Source organism: Salvelinus sp. IW2-2015, linkage group LG17 (genome assembly GCF_002910315.2).
Source record: "Salvelinus sp. IW2-2015 linkage group LG17, ASM291031v2, whole genome shotgun sequence".
In the NCBI taxonomy this organism is placed as follows: domain Eukaryota; kingdom Metazoa; phylum Chordata; class Actinopteri; order Salmoniformes; family Salmonidae; genus Salvelinus; species Salvelinus sp. IW2-2015.
In genome coordinates, this window is record NC_036857.1 from 17,299,968 (window position 1) to 17,314,343 (window position 14,376).

Below are 14,376 nucleotides of genomic sequence, written 5' to 3' on the forward strand. Positions count from 1 at the left end.
CACACACACACACACACACACACACACACACACACACACACACACACACACACACACACACACACACACACACACACACCCCAAAACCCACAACACCACACACACACACACACACACACACACACTAGGCCTTACATAATATTTACGATTGGTGCTCCAGGCCAGAACTCATGGGGAACTGCAGATCCACTTTCTCCCAGATGTTGTCAACAAAAAGTTATTCCATAAGACAATTCCAAGAGCTGTTTACCCAGTGGCATTCTGCCAAATTAAGATATCTAATAATGTTGGATGAATGATACTGCAACACTCATGAAGGTGTTATGACTGGTTTTTATAAAGATGTTATGAATGCCCCTTTGAAGTCAAATGTTACCCAGAGATTTAGTGATCTCTTATCTCCTGTGCCTTCTCATACAGTGGGCTACCTCTGTCAGATATGGTCTGTGTTGGGAGCCAGGGATGGTGGTGGTGTGTGTATTTAGGGTGGGAGGTGTTTAAAAAGCAGACACAGTGGCACAACTTAGCCATATCATATAGAAGTGAGGGACTGCACATTACAGGGGTGTATCTACTCACAAAAACAAAAGCCTCTCAAACTTGAAGAAATATTGGAGCTACATTTAAACCACTCTCAAGAAAGATTTAATTTCATCTGGACTCTTCACTCTGTAAGTATGACCATATAGTGTATACATGTATATTGTATGACAACACATTTTGATCATCACAATAATAGTTTTGTACTTTTTGTACAAAAGTTAGAAGTTTAGTTAGTTAGCTACTTATAGTTTAGTTAGTTAGTTATTTAAGTATTCTAAGTATTATAGTTGCTTTAGTACTCAAAAGATGCAACTCACAGTATATAATTACATATTTCTAATTGACTTGCATTGATATTCAGTAACGAGTACATTCTCAGTTTGAATTTAACCAGTTGAGCTAACAGCCGTTTTGCACTGTTTCGCTATGATTTTACTCATCAATCTAGCAGGAGGGCAATATTTTATTAATGTAGTAGTGTTCCATCCCCCCTTAGAAAGCTTTGACCTTTGGCTTTCACCTGGAATTGTTTAATTATGTCTGAGAAAAAAAACACTTGTCAACCCATATGATCTAGTACACAATAAAAGTATAATAAAACATATACAAATATGATGGTATGATAAAAATGTTTTTATGAATGAATAAGCCTTTTCATACTTTATAATACACTGTCCATATATAGTTATAATCTCTTTTAGGAACATCTACACCAAATATTTCACCTTCTTTATTACTTTACCAAACATATCATGACATTAGTGATAGTCAAAATAATTTGTGAATGTCTAAATCAACATTTGGGCCATTTAAACAGTGTGCATCTCTCCTATAGACAAGGGGAGAAGGACTATGTAAAGGGCTCGATTTTGTAGTTCTTAGCATATGCAATGTGTCTGCCTCTGACGTAAAACAAATGTTTGACTTTCACACAACATTACTTTACTTCTTTTAGGTTTAAGGAAGTGTGTAAATCACATTTTTTATCATAGAGCTATGAAAGTATTTATGTATTTAGATCCGCCTGCGTGAGACAAATTCAGCGATTGTTTTGCCATGTCTGTGCCATGAAGCAGTCGTGCTGGATAAATGTTTTTCTAAGGACCGCCCCTTTGACATAAAGTTGCTGTGAAGTGATATAAATGGATGTAATGATGCAGCCAGGCACCAGAGGGAGGCAAATACATGTTTATTCGACAGAGAATGTTGACATGGTCCTAGGAAGGTCTGAATGGCTGTCTTCTGACTTATAAAACGGTGGGAAATCAATAAAATAAGTTATGTAAACATATACATATATTTTTTAAAGTAATTCTAGTGCCCGATTTCAGGGACTGTCAGATTAAGAGGTTTTAACCAGCTGAAATTGTAACCAATAGTAGATGTGACAAACATGGACAGTGCATTGGCCAGGGACCACTCCTAGTCATCATGATCATACAGCAGATTATCCTAAATGATCCAATATAAAATGATTCACCTTAAAAACATTTTTTTTTTATGTCTCCGTACAGTCCTTTGAAGTTGACTGGCGGAGATCAGTTAACAGTTTTGTAATACACACTCACTAATCACTCTCAAAGTCACACTTTGGCTCCTCGCACAGTTCTTAATCAGTGATGGCTTGTTTCATCCTACAGACTAGTATCTGGCTGACCTAGATCAGCTATGGAGGCTACTCATTGTCTAATGCCAATTCAACTGTTTGGTTTGGTCACAGATGGGCTAATACTGAATGTATAGGTTGATAAAGCTATTAGCCATACAGTATGGTATGGTAACCTAGTTCATCAAGAGTCAGTCTGAGCATAAGTGTTCAAATTTTCAAAATGTAGATTTTTTGGGGTTAAAGTGCGATGATGACTCAAATATAAGAGGCTTTTAGACTCAGTTCGTTGCAAAAATGTGTTAAAAAATATTCTTATTATCATTTCTGCCGCTGACACTCACTAACCTCCTGGGTGATACCACACATACTGTAGTAGAGCACTGGTGAGGTTCCAGATAGAACAGCTCTAGGATGAGCTTACCTCCTTCATTGTCTGGCTCCATCTGTTTGTGTTTTAGCCAACTCCTCTGATTATTCATGTATGACATGACAATGATAATCTAAGGAGTTGACTGAAGCAGATCTGGGACCGGACACCTCATTTGATCCTAACCTTAACCATTAGGGACCAAACTGACCTTAGGTCAGTGTCTTAACGGACACTTCATCCTCCTCAACTGGGGCTTGTGGGACTCCTCTCTCAGACAGGATGTGTCGCATCATCAACTTCCTGCTGGCTCTGCTGAGCCGTTTCCTGTTTGCTGTGCATGGGGTGGTGACCGTGTGGCGTGTGGTCGCCGTCAAAGGGGAGCCCCTCTATTGGCTGCTGCTGATGGGCGTGGCTCTGCTGGGTGTGGAGATGGCAGTCACCATCAAGTGTACCCGCAATGCAGAGTGGAAATGGTAACGTCTATATAACATCTATAGCCTTACAGTGCCTTCTACAGCAATGACACAAAGCTAATAATGATAATCATTACCTATCATACACAATTAAGTCTTATAATGACTGCATTAAAATGCATTATACCTGTTGGCATAGAAAAGTATTAGCCAAACTGGTTCTGGTACCAATGTAACGTTGTAAGAATGAACACATGAATTTGCCAGTGCTTCCTCCTTTTGCCCTGTATAAAGCCACAAGGCAATAACTTGTCCCTCTAACATCAGCCACTCATACTACACTTACTTCCAATTCATATACACACTCACATTTTCAACTCATTTAGAAGCCCTCTGCTCCATTATAGTGCATGACCTCGATAAAGCGTCCTCCTCACAATCTATTCTCCATAATTTTCACAGTGCACACACACACACCCACACACACACGCACACTCACACCCACACACACACGCACACTCACACCCACACCCACACCCACACCAACACGCACACGCACACGCACACCTACATACACACCCACACCCACACCCACACGCACACAATACACAATGTAAGACTTACAGTGGCACCTCCATTTTTGCACAATCTTTATTATCTATTCATGTCTCGGGAGTCGTAGCCCAAGTGGAAAACCTAATGAAAAACAATCAAACAGCCCCAGGGTTACACAGCAATTGTAATAATGATTAACCACACAAATGAACTCATTAATTTCATGCAAGAAAAAAAAAAATCCTCTCCTGTTCATGTTGCGATAAATGGAAATGTTAGATAGAAAGACATTAGCAAATAAACCCGTTGGCCTGGCTGTCTTCACAGTCTACAGAGCTCTGCCTGTTTTTTTTTAAAGGGGTGGAATTGGGATTGAAGGGTTGTAGTTGTCTGCACATAAACCATTTTCTCTAGGGATATTGACCTCACCACTGTACTAGTGGAACTCTTTTACGAGGTGGTGAGCGGCAGATATAGTGAGACACTTATTGTATGCATCCAAAATATCTCTCCCTCTCTCTCTCTCTCTCTCTCTCTCTCTCTCTCTCTCTCTCTCTCTCTCTCTCTCTCTCCATGTATAGCTCTCCATCTCTATGTATACAGTATATCTCCCTAATAATATGATATGTCGTTCAACAACACTCTGACTATCTCGCTTGCTGGATTAACTGTCATTTTCCATGAAAAGCCAGTCTATTTATGCGACTCTTACTCCTTTTCTAACCGTCGTCTCCTGCATGGCTCAGGGCCCTGAACTGAATGAACATAAACACTGGATGACCTCTGCTCCACATCCTTCAAAGGGATGACAGGAAATTATGCCATTGCCGATTCTAACGCAACAGGGGAATGATTCCTCCATCGATCCTAATGATGCTGCAGAAGCCAGCCTTCATATTTCCTCCATGTGTGGAGGGGCATGCTGAGACGGAAACTTACTCCAGGCCCCTCTCTCCCTCTCACTTTGAAGTTCTCTCCTCGTGGAGAAGGCTTTGCACTGTCAAGTGGGATTTGCATACATGATGAGAATAATTGGCTGTCTGAAATGGGAAACTTGTGGAAGCAATACTTCTTATACTGACTGCCCAAAAACTGTGTGTGTTGCTAAAAATAACTCTCCCTATCCCCTCCTCGCTGCTTTGCTTTTAGGTTCTCCCCCATGGTTTTCCTCTACCTCAGTACCGTCATCCCCTCCATTTGGTTCCTGGAGCTCAGCCTGCTGCAGTACAAGCTCCCGGTCAACATCTCCTCTGGCCCTGAGCTAGAAGAGCTGCTGGCTCACATCCCCATCTCAGCGGTAGGTATCACACTACAACCCCCCCCCCCCCCCCCCCCAGCAACAATTAACTGATACCTGATCACAGATGAGATGTGAATCTCTAGGGATTAATACATTATAAGGGAGGACGAGGGAAATGTAATTGACACATTGATTGAGATGTGATTGAATGAGAAGTCCGGATTAGACTCACTTCAAGATACTCTCAGATATTTCTGTGATGGATGATTTTGGGGCTATTTCTTTCTTATGGGATTTTTTTGTGGAATTTTTTGCCTTTGCCTGGCTACTTTTGAAGTTTGGGGACGGAATTGATCTGAATCTTGGAGACCAAGATAATGACAATTGAGTCAGGATAAATTCCCTCTTCAAGGCTCTAATGTGTACATTTTATCTTCTGGRTAAGGAGCATTTTTTAAGATACATAGTAACTTTCTTAGAAGACAAAGTATAATCTCATTTCATTGTGTGTTGTGTTGACTGACGCAGGACATCTTGCAGCTGGACCCAGAGAACTGGGCGGCAGGGCTGGAGCAGACCATGCTCATCGTACTGGTGCTGGGCCGCTGGCTTATGCCCAAAGGAGACATGTCCCGCGACCAGCTCTCCCAGCTCCTCATGGTCTACGTGGGCCTGGGCGCTGACATCCTGGACATATTTGACACCTTCAAGGAGCCCGAGGTCAAGACCAACCGGGCCGTCATCATTATGGGCCTTGCCCTCTTTTCCTGGGCCCTCATGCAGTTCCCCTTGGTTCTGACCCAGACCAGCCCCCCCAAGGCCCATCTCCAGCCRTGTTTGTCCCAGCCCGGCTCCCCCCAGCGGGGCCTCTCTCAGGAGGGAAGTGTGGCTGTAGTGGAGGGACTGCCTGGAGCTCCCCCCTCCTGCTATACACCGTGCTGCTCCAGTGAAGTGTGGAGTCTGCTGTTGACTGTGGGGCTCCAGGACGGGCCGTTCCTCATCTACCGCCTCTACCTCATGATCAGGGAGAACGTTCTCAACCAGCTAATGATCTTCTTCACCTGTAAAAACATCCTTGTCGTCCTGCTGGAGTTCTACAGGATCTTTGTGGTGCAGTGTGAGCAGCAGGGGGAGGCCTGCCAAGGGGGGCTGGAGAGGTGTGCAATGCCCTGGTGCCAACAAGCCCAGGAGGAGGAGGTGGAGGGAAGACGACAGGAGAGTGGAGAACAGAACTGCCAGACAGAGGAGGGGGGGGCGGGGGACGGGGAGAGGGAGGGGGAGGAAGAGGGGGAGGGGAAGCGGGAGGGTAGCGGGGAAGGAGAGGAGGATGAGGAGTAGGGAGGAAAGGAAAGTGGAGAACAGAGCTGCCAGACAGAGGTGGAGGTGGAGGGGGAGAGACAAAGAATCAGATCAGAGGGGTTGCCAGGTGTAGAGCCTACGATGCCATGATGCATGACTCGACCCTTAGGCAGAATCTCCTTCACACACCAAGAGCCTGCCAACTCTATAACCTCCAGTTAAAAAGTGTATTATGAAGAGACTCTGGTCTCTGGAGGCCAAGGAGTAGGGTAGTAGACCACTGAGCAAGTGGAGTCCCTGAAAATTGTATCATATATATTATGTAATTCCCATGATAAATCCATGATAAGAGAGGGAGAGTGATGTACTTTCCATGAACACTATCACGCGACATACAATATCAGTCCACCAAGATGACTACAACCCAAGTCACATCTGTGAATCTCTCTGTGACTGTCTTTATATAGTACAAAATGCTATGTGTATTATAGGTAACTAACTAATGCAGGGTTTCCCAAACTCGGTCCTGGGGTCCCCCTGGGTGCACATTTAGTTTTCTGCCCTAACACTACACAGCTGATTCAAATAATCAAAGCTTGATTATGAGTTGATTATTTGAACCAGCTGTGTAGTGTTAGGGCAGAAAACAAAATGTGCACCCAGGGGGACCCCAGGACCGAGTTTTGGAAACCCTAAAGTAACATGCATTACTTAGCTAACACCAGATCAGTCAGTAGCAATGTATTATTGTGCCTTTGATTTGATGTATTCTTAGGAAACATCTGATTTTGTATGTCTTATTTGGAAATGTTATCATTTTGTAACATTATACATTGAGACATAGCTTAGTGTGATCTTTTGATTTGGATCATAATGATAATGATGATGAAGATTGTGGTGACGGTAATGATTTGAGAGATCTGTGTCTGTTTTTAAAATCGACATTGTTTCAGAAAATGCTTTTAAGCTTTCTGTATTGAAAAATACATGAAAAAAAGCTCTTGGTTGGTTGTCCTTTCATTTTCTACCATGTGATGGCAGTGTTACCAAGTCAAACGAACCACAACTCAGCTGTTTATCAAATGAAAAGATACATACCAATGAGACAGAGCATTCCAAGCACAACGTTCTCTTCAAAGTAACARGATTCACAATATTAACAATATTCACAGTGGTGGTATACGGTTTGTACTTGACCAGTTCCATTATTTGACATGCTCTCCCTTCCACAGATCGTATGATGAGATTGGACTGTGTCATTAAGCAATTCAAATGTTAACGCCGTTAATAGTTTGCTCGACCCCCCCCCCTGATATATTGGATTTGGTGATGTGCCTATTATATTGTTACTTTTACAGTAGTATCAACTTGGGGCCATTGTCAGACATTACAGCTTTTGGATTCATCTGCGGATATGTGTAGTTTATAACACAGTTTCGGGAAGAGAGCTTTAAGTTTCAGAGGACACATTTAATCCACAGCATGAACTTCCATATATGGGCACAGTCTTCCGTATTGGAATGCAGCCTTAGAGCAGGAACTCTATATATGGTCCCAGACACCCATATTGGAATGTGACTTATTAGCAAGGAACTCCATATGGACATAGAGCCGTGACCATGCCAATCTGCTCACCCGCATCCAATCTTCATTAGCCACAAACCTTCCTCACTCACCTGAATACCCTTGCTCAATCAATCACCCTCATAGTATTTAAACGGCGTCCATCTTCACTCCTTTGTACAGCGTCGGGATAGGAAAGAGGAAGGAAGATGGTGGACAAACAAGAAGAGGAATATTGGGACAGGTACACAGAAACGTGGATTTCTGAGGAGGAATGGAAGTGTAAGAAGAAGTCGAAGAGAATGAGGAAACCAGAGGGTGGAGTTGAATTTGAGGAAGATGGTGAAAAGAATTGAGATAGTGTCAAAGAAGATTGATGTCAAGTGCAAACAGAGTGAGCCGTGCACCAGACCGAGTTCTGGAGGTGAAATGGAATTGAACGGGGGCAAGTTAAGTGAGGTGGAAGGTGTGGCGAAGAGTTCGGAGCCCGAGCCTGACATCGATGGACATGATAAAGAAGAGGCTGGTCCAGTAGGAGTAACATTTTTGGGGAAAGTGGATCCTTTCCTTTTGGTGAATCCATTTGTGGTTTCAGGGTGGGTGAGAAAGCAGTTGGGTGCTGTTGAATCAGTGAAAGTAACCTGTAGTGGACTTGTGATATTTGTTTGTGTTTCTTCTGCCCAGAGGGAGTGGGCGCTCCGTGTCATGGAACTTGGGTTAAGATCTGTTTCTGCTTTGCTCTTAGGAATAGGGCACGATTGAAAGGAGTCATTTCTGGGGTAGCGTTAAGTGTGGAGGTGGAGCAATTGAAGTTGAAAATTCCTGGTGTTTGAGACGCCAGCTGTTTGGTTCGACGCAGACCCAGTGGTGAGTGTGGTGAAACAGAGGAGTCACTGTCAGTCCTTTTGAGTTTTTACCTGACAAAATCATGGCAGGATATATCAGTTATCCTGTTAGAGCTTTTGTCCAGAATACACTGAGCTGTTTCAGGTGCAACGTTTATGGTCARGTTGCAGCAGTGTGTAGGAGGGAGATTCCAAGATGTGGGAAGTGTGCAGGAGGGCATGGGACAGAGGATTGTGTAGCTTCGGTAGATAAAATGATGTGTTAACTGTAGGAGTGCCCATGTTGCTCTGAAGACAGGTTGAAGTGGCCAGAGTCAGGGTACTGCAGAGGGTGTTGTACAGTGTGCTAAGGCAGTGAAGAAAGTAGAGGAGGATGTGTCAAAGGTGAGTGATCTGGAGAGGATCCCTGTGAGTAGTAGATCTGAACCAGCGCAGAGTGATTGGCCAACGAGTGATATATCCTTCAGCAAGGTTTGCTTCTTAGCGTTCATACTTAGCAATGGTTATCAACTGTACTGCAGAAATGGAACATAATCACATAAAATAGATGTTGTGGTGGCAGCTGCAGAGAAGTATTTGGGTATACGAGTTTTGACATCAGAAGAGTTACAGGGTGTGTTGTGTGGTGGTGTCCCGTCCTAATAGGGTGTTGGCGTGGTACAGGAGCAGAGGGTCAAAGTAGTGGAATGGGGTAGTGGGTTTTTAATGTGTAGGGTTATTTGGAAGTTTATTAAAATTATTATTATTCGGGTTTTTTTTGTATCATAAATGTAACGTGAGTGACGACACGCTACTGCGCAGTAGGTGACGGCATGCACAAACAAAATGTGCTTTACAGGCCGTACTGCAAGTTTGTGCTGAGCCATTGACGGCCGGGGGGTTGGCCCTGCCAGCAGGCTCAGCACAACCACAGTTCACTACTGGGGGCTCACCCAGTTACCATCTCCGATGCCGAACTCGTGAAAGTGATATTATTATAATTATTATTTTGATTTACACGTACAAAGCTAAATGCTGAATTGTTGTGTACATAGACTGAAATAATCCAACAACAGTACTCAAATGAAAACAACTAAATATTTGGGATGTGGCTATTCCTGGGGCTTGGGTGAGGATCTTGCAGGCGACAGCCCACTTCGCTCTGCTGGGCTCAATTCACACAGTCTCAACTGTCAACGGTCTTTCTGCTCTCAAGGAATGATGAATCGTTCTCATAAAAGGAAACAAAATGAAACCCAGCAAAAACGATGTAAAACAACTTGTATGGCAATCCTTGAAACTCCTAAATGTCTTTCTCATTCTATGAGAACCAAGCCTTTACATTGACACCAAATCTAACTCCTTATCAACCTAGCCTCAGGGCAATTTGTACGATTTAGGATGTACATTTCTTTCCCTCCATTTAGTATAGTATGTTATGTTACGTTACAAATGGAATAGCATTCGTARAATATCATATGAATTGGAGGACGTATAGTAGCAGAACACCATAGCAGAGGCGGTCAGTGCCATTTAAGATGAGGGAGGACGTTTATGTTTTAATGAGCATGGCCTTAGTCATCCAATATGCTGTAATAGAAATGTCATTAATTTTCCATTCACACAGTTCACTGTAACAGCGATAGGTTTAGGCTACTACATGATACTCAAATTTTCCCTATACCCATCATGAGTTTGCTACAACCTAACCTATGAATGAAAGTTTACAATGTAGGTGCACACAGGTGGAGAGGAAAATTTTGAGGAGACAGACAGTGACACATGTACAGACAGTGACACATTCAACACTGCCTTGCACACTCTTGCCTGCATCTAGCTGATCTAGGGTGTAATCATTAATCCAACAGTTGCAAAGGAGAGTTTCTATGGGACAAATTCAGGTATGTTTATTTCCGTTTCGTTCCATTTGCTTCTGTTTAAGAAACGTTTTTCAACAGAATCGCTGGAATGAATACACCAATGATCACGCGTAAACACAGTTCACTTTCATAGCAGCCACGTTATATTCCTTCTTGCATCTATGCGCTCTCCTCCTCTCACTTTTTCCATTCGCTTGTGGACTTCAATGCACAACACATCAGCTGTATGTGAACAGGCAAAAAAAACTTTCCAAGCCAAACCATATCATAAGTGCTACACACAGCCAACATCGTTGTTACTATATTAGCTAACGTAACTCCATAGTCAACATAACTAATAGAACTAACGTGTATGAATTAGTAAACCCGCTACAATCATGCAGTAACGTTACAGTGTACAGTCAGTAAGCAGTTTAGCACTAACACTGGCAGCCCCMGGTGGCAATACATTTGTAAAACCAAAAGCTTACCTTGACTTGGAAGAGTTCCAGTGTTATGTTGGATAGTCATAGCCAGCTAGCTAACATAACCTCCCTCTGTTTTAGCAGGGTGATTGAGTAGGCTAAACTAGCTAGCTGCATTTGCTAGCTAAGTAAGTGAAACTGAAAGTGAATAAAATGACTCTCCATCTCTCTCTTGCTTGTCCTTCATTTAGGAAGAAATTAATTTGTTCAAAACTGTTCAACTATTGTCTTTCTCTCTCTTTGAGTCAACTACTCACCACATTTTATGAATTGCAGTGCTAGCTAGCTGTAGCTTATGCTTTCAGTACTAGACTCATTCTCTGATCCTTTGATTTGGTGGACAAAAAGTCAGATCATGCTGCAAGAGCTCTGATAGGTTGGAGGATGTCCTCCGGAAGTTGTCATAATTACTGTGTAAGTCTATGGAAGGGGGGAGATTGTATTGTATTGAAGTCGATGTACAGTGCCTTCCGAAAGTATTCAGACCCCTTGACTTTTTCCACATTTTGTTACGTTACAGCCTTATTCTACAAAGCGAAAACAGGTTTTTAGAAATTTTTGCYAATAAAAAACAGATATATCTTATTTACATAAGTATTCAGACCCTTTGCTATGAGACTCGAAATTAAGCTCAGGTGCATCCTGTTTCCATTGATCATCCTTGATGTTTCTACAACTTGATTGGAATCCACCTGTGGTAAATTCAATTGTTTGGGCATGATTTGGAAAGGTACACACCTGTCTATATAAAGTCCCACTGTTGACAGTGCATCTCTGAGGAAAAACCAGGCCATGAGGTCAAAGAAATTGTCCGTAGAGCTCCGAGACAGGATTGTGTCAATGCACAGATCTGGGGAAGGGTATCAAAAAATYTATGCAGTATTGAAGGTCCCCAAGAACACAGGGGCCTTCATTCTTAAACGGAAGAAGTTTGGAACCACCAAGACTCTTCCTAGAGCTGCCCCCCCCGGCCAAACTGAGCAATCGGGGAGAAGGGCCTTGGACAGGGAGGGGACCAAGAATCCAGGGTGGTCACTCTGACAGAGCGCTAGAGTTCCTCTGTGGAGATGGGAGAACCTTCCAGAAGGACAACCATCTCTGCAGCACTCCACCAATCAGACCTTTATGGTAGAGCGCCCAGATGGAAGCCACTCCTCAATAAAAGGCAGAGGACAGCACTCTTGGAGTTTGCCAAAAGGCACCTAAAGACTCTCAGACCATGAGAAACAAGATTATCTGGTCTGATGAAACCAAGATTGAACTATTTGGCCAGAATGCCAAGCGTCACGTCTGGAAGAAACCTGGCACCATCCCTATGGTGCAGCATGGTGGTGGCAGCATCATGCTGTGMGGATGTTTTTCAGCAACAGGGACTGGGAGACTAGTCAGGATCGAGGGAAAGATTAACAGAGTAAAGTAAAGAGATATTTGCTGAAAACCTGCTCCAGAGTTCTCAGCACCTCAGACTGGGGTGAAGGTTCACCTTCCAACAGGACAACGACCCTAAGCACACAGCAAAGACTCTTTGGCCTGAATGTCAAGCTTCACGTGTGGAGGAAAGTCTCTGAATGTCCTTGACTGGCCCAGACTTTAACCTTTTCGAACATCTCTGGAGAGACCTGAAAATATCTGTGCAGCGACGCTCCCCATCCAACCTGACAGTGCTTGAGAGGATCTGCAGAGAAGATTGGGAGAAACTCCCCAAATAAAGGTGTGCCAAGCTTGTAGCGTCATACCCAAGAAGACTCGAGGCTGTAATCGCTGTCAAAGGTGCTTCAAGAAAGTACTGAGTAAAGGGTCTGAATACTTATGTAAATGTCATATTTCCGTTTAGATTTTTTTTATACATTTCTAAAAATTTCTAAAAACCAGTTTTTGCTTTGTCATTATGGGGCAATGTGTGTAGATTGGTGAGGGGGAAAATAACTATTTAATCAATTAAAGAATAAGGATGTAACCTCACAAAATGTTGAAAAAGTCAAGGGTCTGAATACTTTCCGAAGGCACTGTACCAAGCTGTTCTCCAGTTACACCAATTATTTGGTGGCATGCGAATATATTTAGGATAGTTTTATCTAAAAAGGATAACTTTTCCAATGTAAAAAAAAAAAAAAAAAAAATTCACTGAGGAGGATGGTCCTCCCCTTCCTCCTCTCAGGAGCCTCCACTGGTAGAGTTGCTTACCAAGATGGCATTGAATGCTCCTGAGTGGCCTAGTTACAGTTTTGACAAAAATCGMCTTGAAAATCTATAGCAAGACTTGAAAATTGCTGTCTAGCAATGATCAACAACCAACTTGACAGAGCTTGACATTTTTTTAAAAAGAACAATGGGCAAATAATGTACACTCCAGGTGTGCAAAGCTCTTAGAGACACCCATCTGTAATTGCTGCCAAACYTGATTCTAACATGTATTGACTCAGGGGTGTGAGTACTTATGTAAATTAGATATTTCTGTATTTAATTTTCAATATATTTGCAAACATTTCTAAAAACATGTTTTCACTTTAGGCATGCCATAACAAAGGGGTTGAATACTTATTGACTCAAGACATTTCAGCTTTTCATTTTTTATTAATTTGTAAAAATGTCGAAAAACATAATTCCACTTTGACGCTATTGAGTATTGTGTGTAGGCCAGTGACAAAAAAATCTCAATTTAATACTTTCCAAAGCCCATGTCTGTTAAATGTGGTCAGGTTGCTTATACTGACACGGTTTAAATTGGTGACCAAATATATGTAGCCCCTTAAAGCCCTTTCTCATGTTTAAATCTTAAAGTGCTGTAAAACAGTGGCAGGAGATGAGCAGCAGGTGTTCTCGACAAGGGATTTGAGTTAAATTCACTCCTATTACAGCCCTCTGTGTCTGTTGGCCGTCAAGTACAGCTGAGGAGAGCGACAGCTTCTGCCTGCACTAGAAGGCAGTGTTTTGGTTCCAGTAAGCTGCCTGAATCGGTGGAAAGATAAAAATATAGAGAGAGACCGAGAGATGGACAGAAAGAGACAGCTCACTGGGCACCAACTGGTTAAATGAATGTTGTTTCAACAGAATTTATCAACTTATTGTGACGTGGAATCTATCTGTTGTTGTGAGGGTAAAATTTCAACCACAAGATTATGTCATCATGGTAACCAAATTTCCAAATAGACAAACCTTGTATAAAACATGTTGGTCAGATCTTCAATGTTATAGCCACTATCAGAGAAAAACAACAACAAACATTTCTGATGTTGTATTGCCACATTCACCAGATAGGTGCAGTGAAATGTGTTGTTTAACAGGGCCAGACATAGCAGTACAGCACCCCTGGAGCAAATTGAGGTTAAGTGCCTTGCCCAAGGGCACACCGACAGATTTGTTTGGGCTCAGTTATTTAAACCAGAGACCTCTTTGTTACTGGCCCAACGCTAGGCAGCTACTCCTACTGGAGAATTGATCTATCTACAGCTACCCTTTGGTCACACATCCAGGGTATTAACCAAGCCCAGCGCTGCTAAGCTAGGATATTTGTCACTGACTATTAGCAATGGGCTATCGTGAGAATGATTGTTGCGAGATCTCCACTTAAAAATGAAATACATTCATTCAACAGAGCAAATTCAACAGAGCAAAT

The 14,376-nt window shown here is 42.6% G+C and overlaps 1 protein-coding gene across 1 annotated transcript; it reads left to right on the forward strand.

The window, feature by feature from the left end:
* Positions 1-2,801: 2,801 nt before the first annotated feature.
* Positions 2,802-6,068, forward strand: LOC111976908 (transmembrane protein 26). Its single transcript, XM_024006063.3, has 3 exons — positions 2,802-2,995; positions 4,640-4,787; positions 5,259-6,068. The coding sequence occupies exons 1-3, from the start codon at positions 2,802-2,804 to the stop codon at positions 6,066-6,068; spliced, it is 1,152 nt and encodes a 383-aa protein (XP_023861831.3).
* The last annotated feature ends 8,308 nt before the right edge of the window (positions 6,069-14,376 follow it).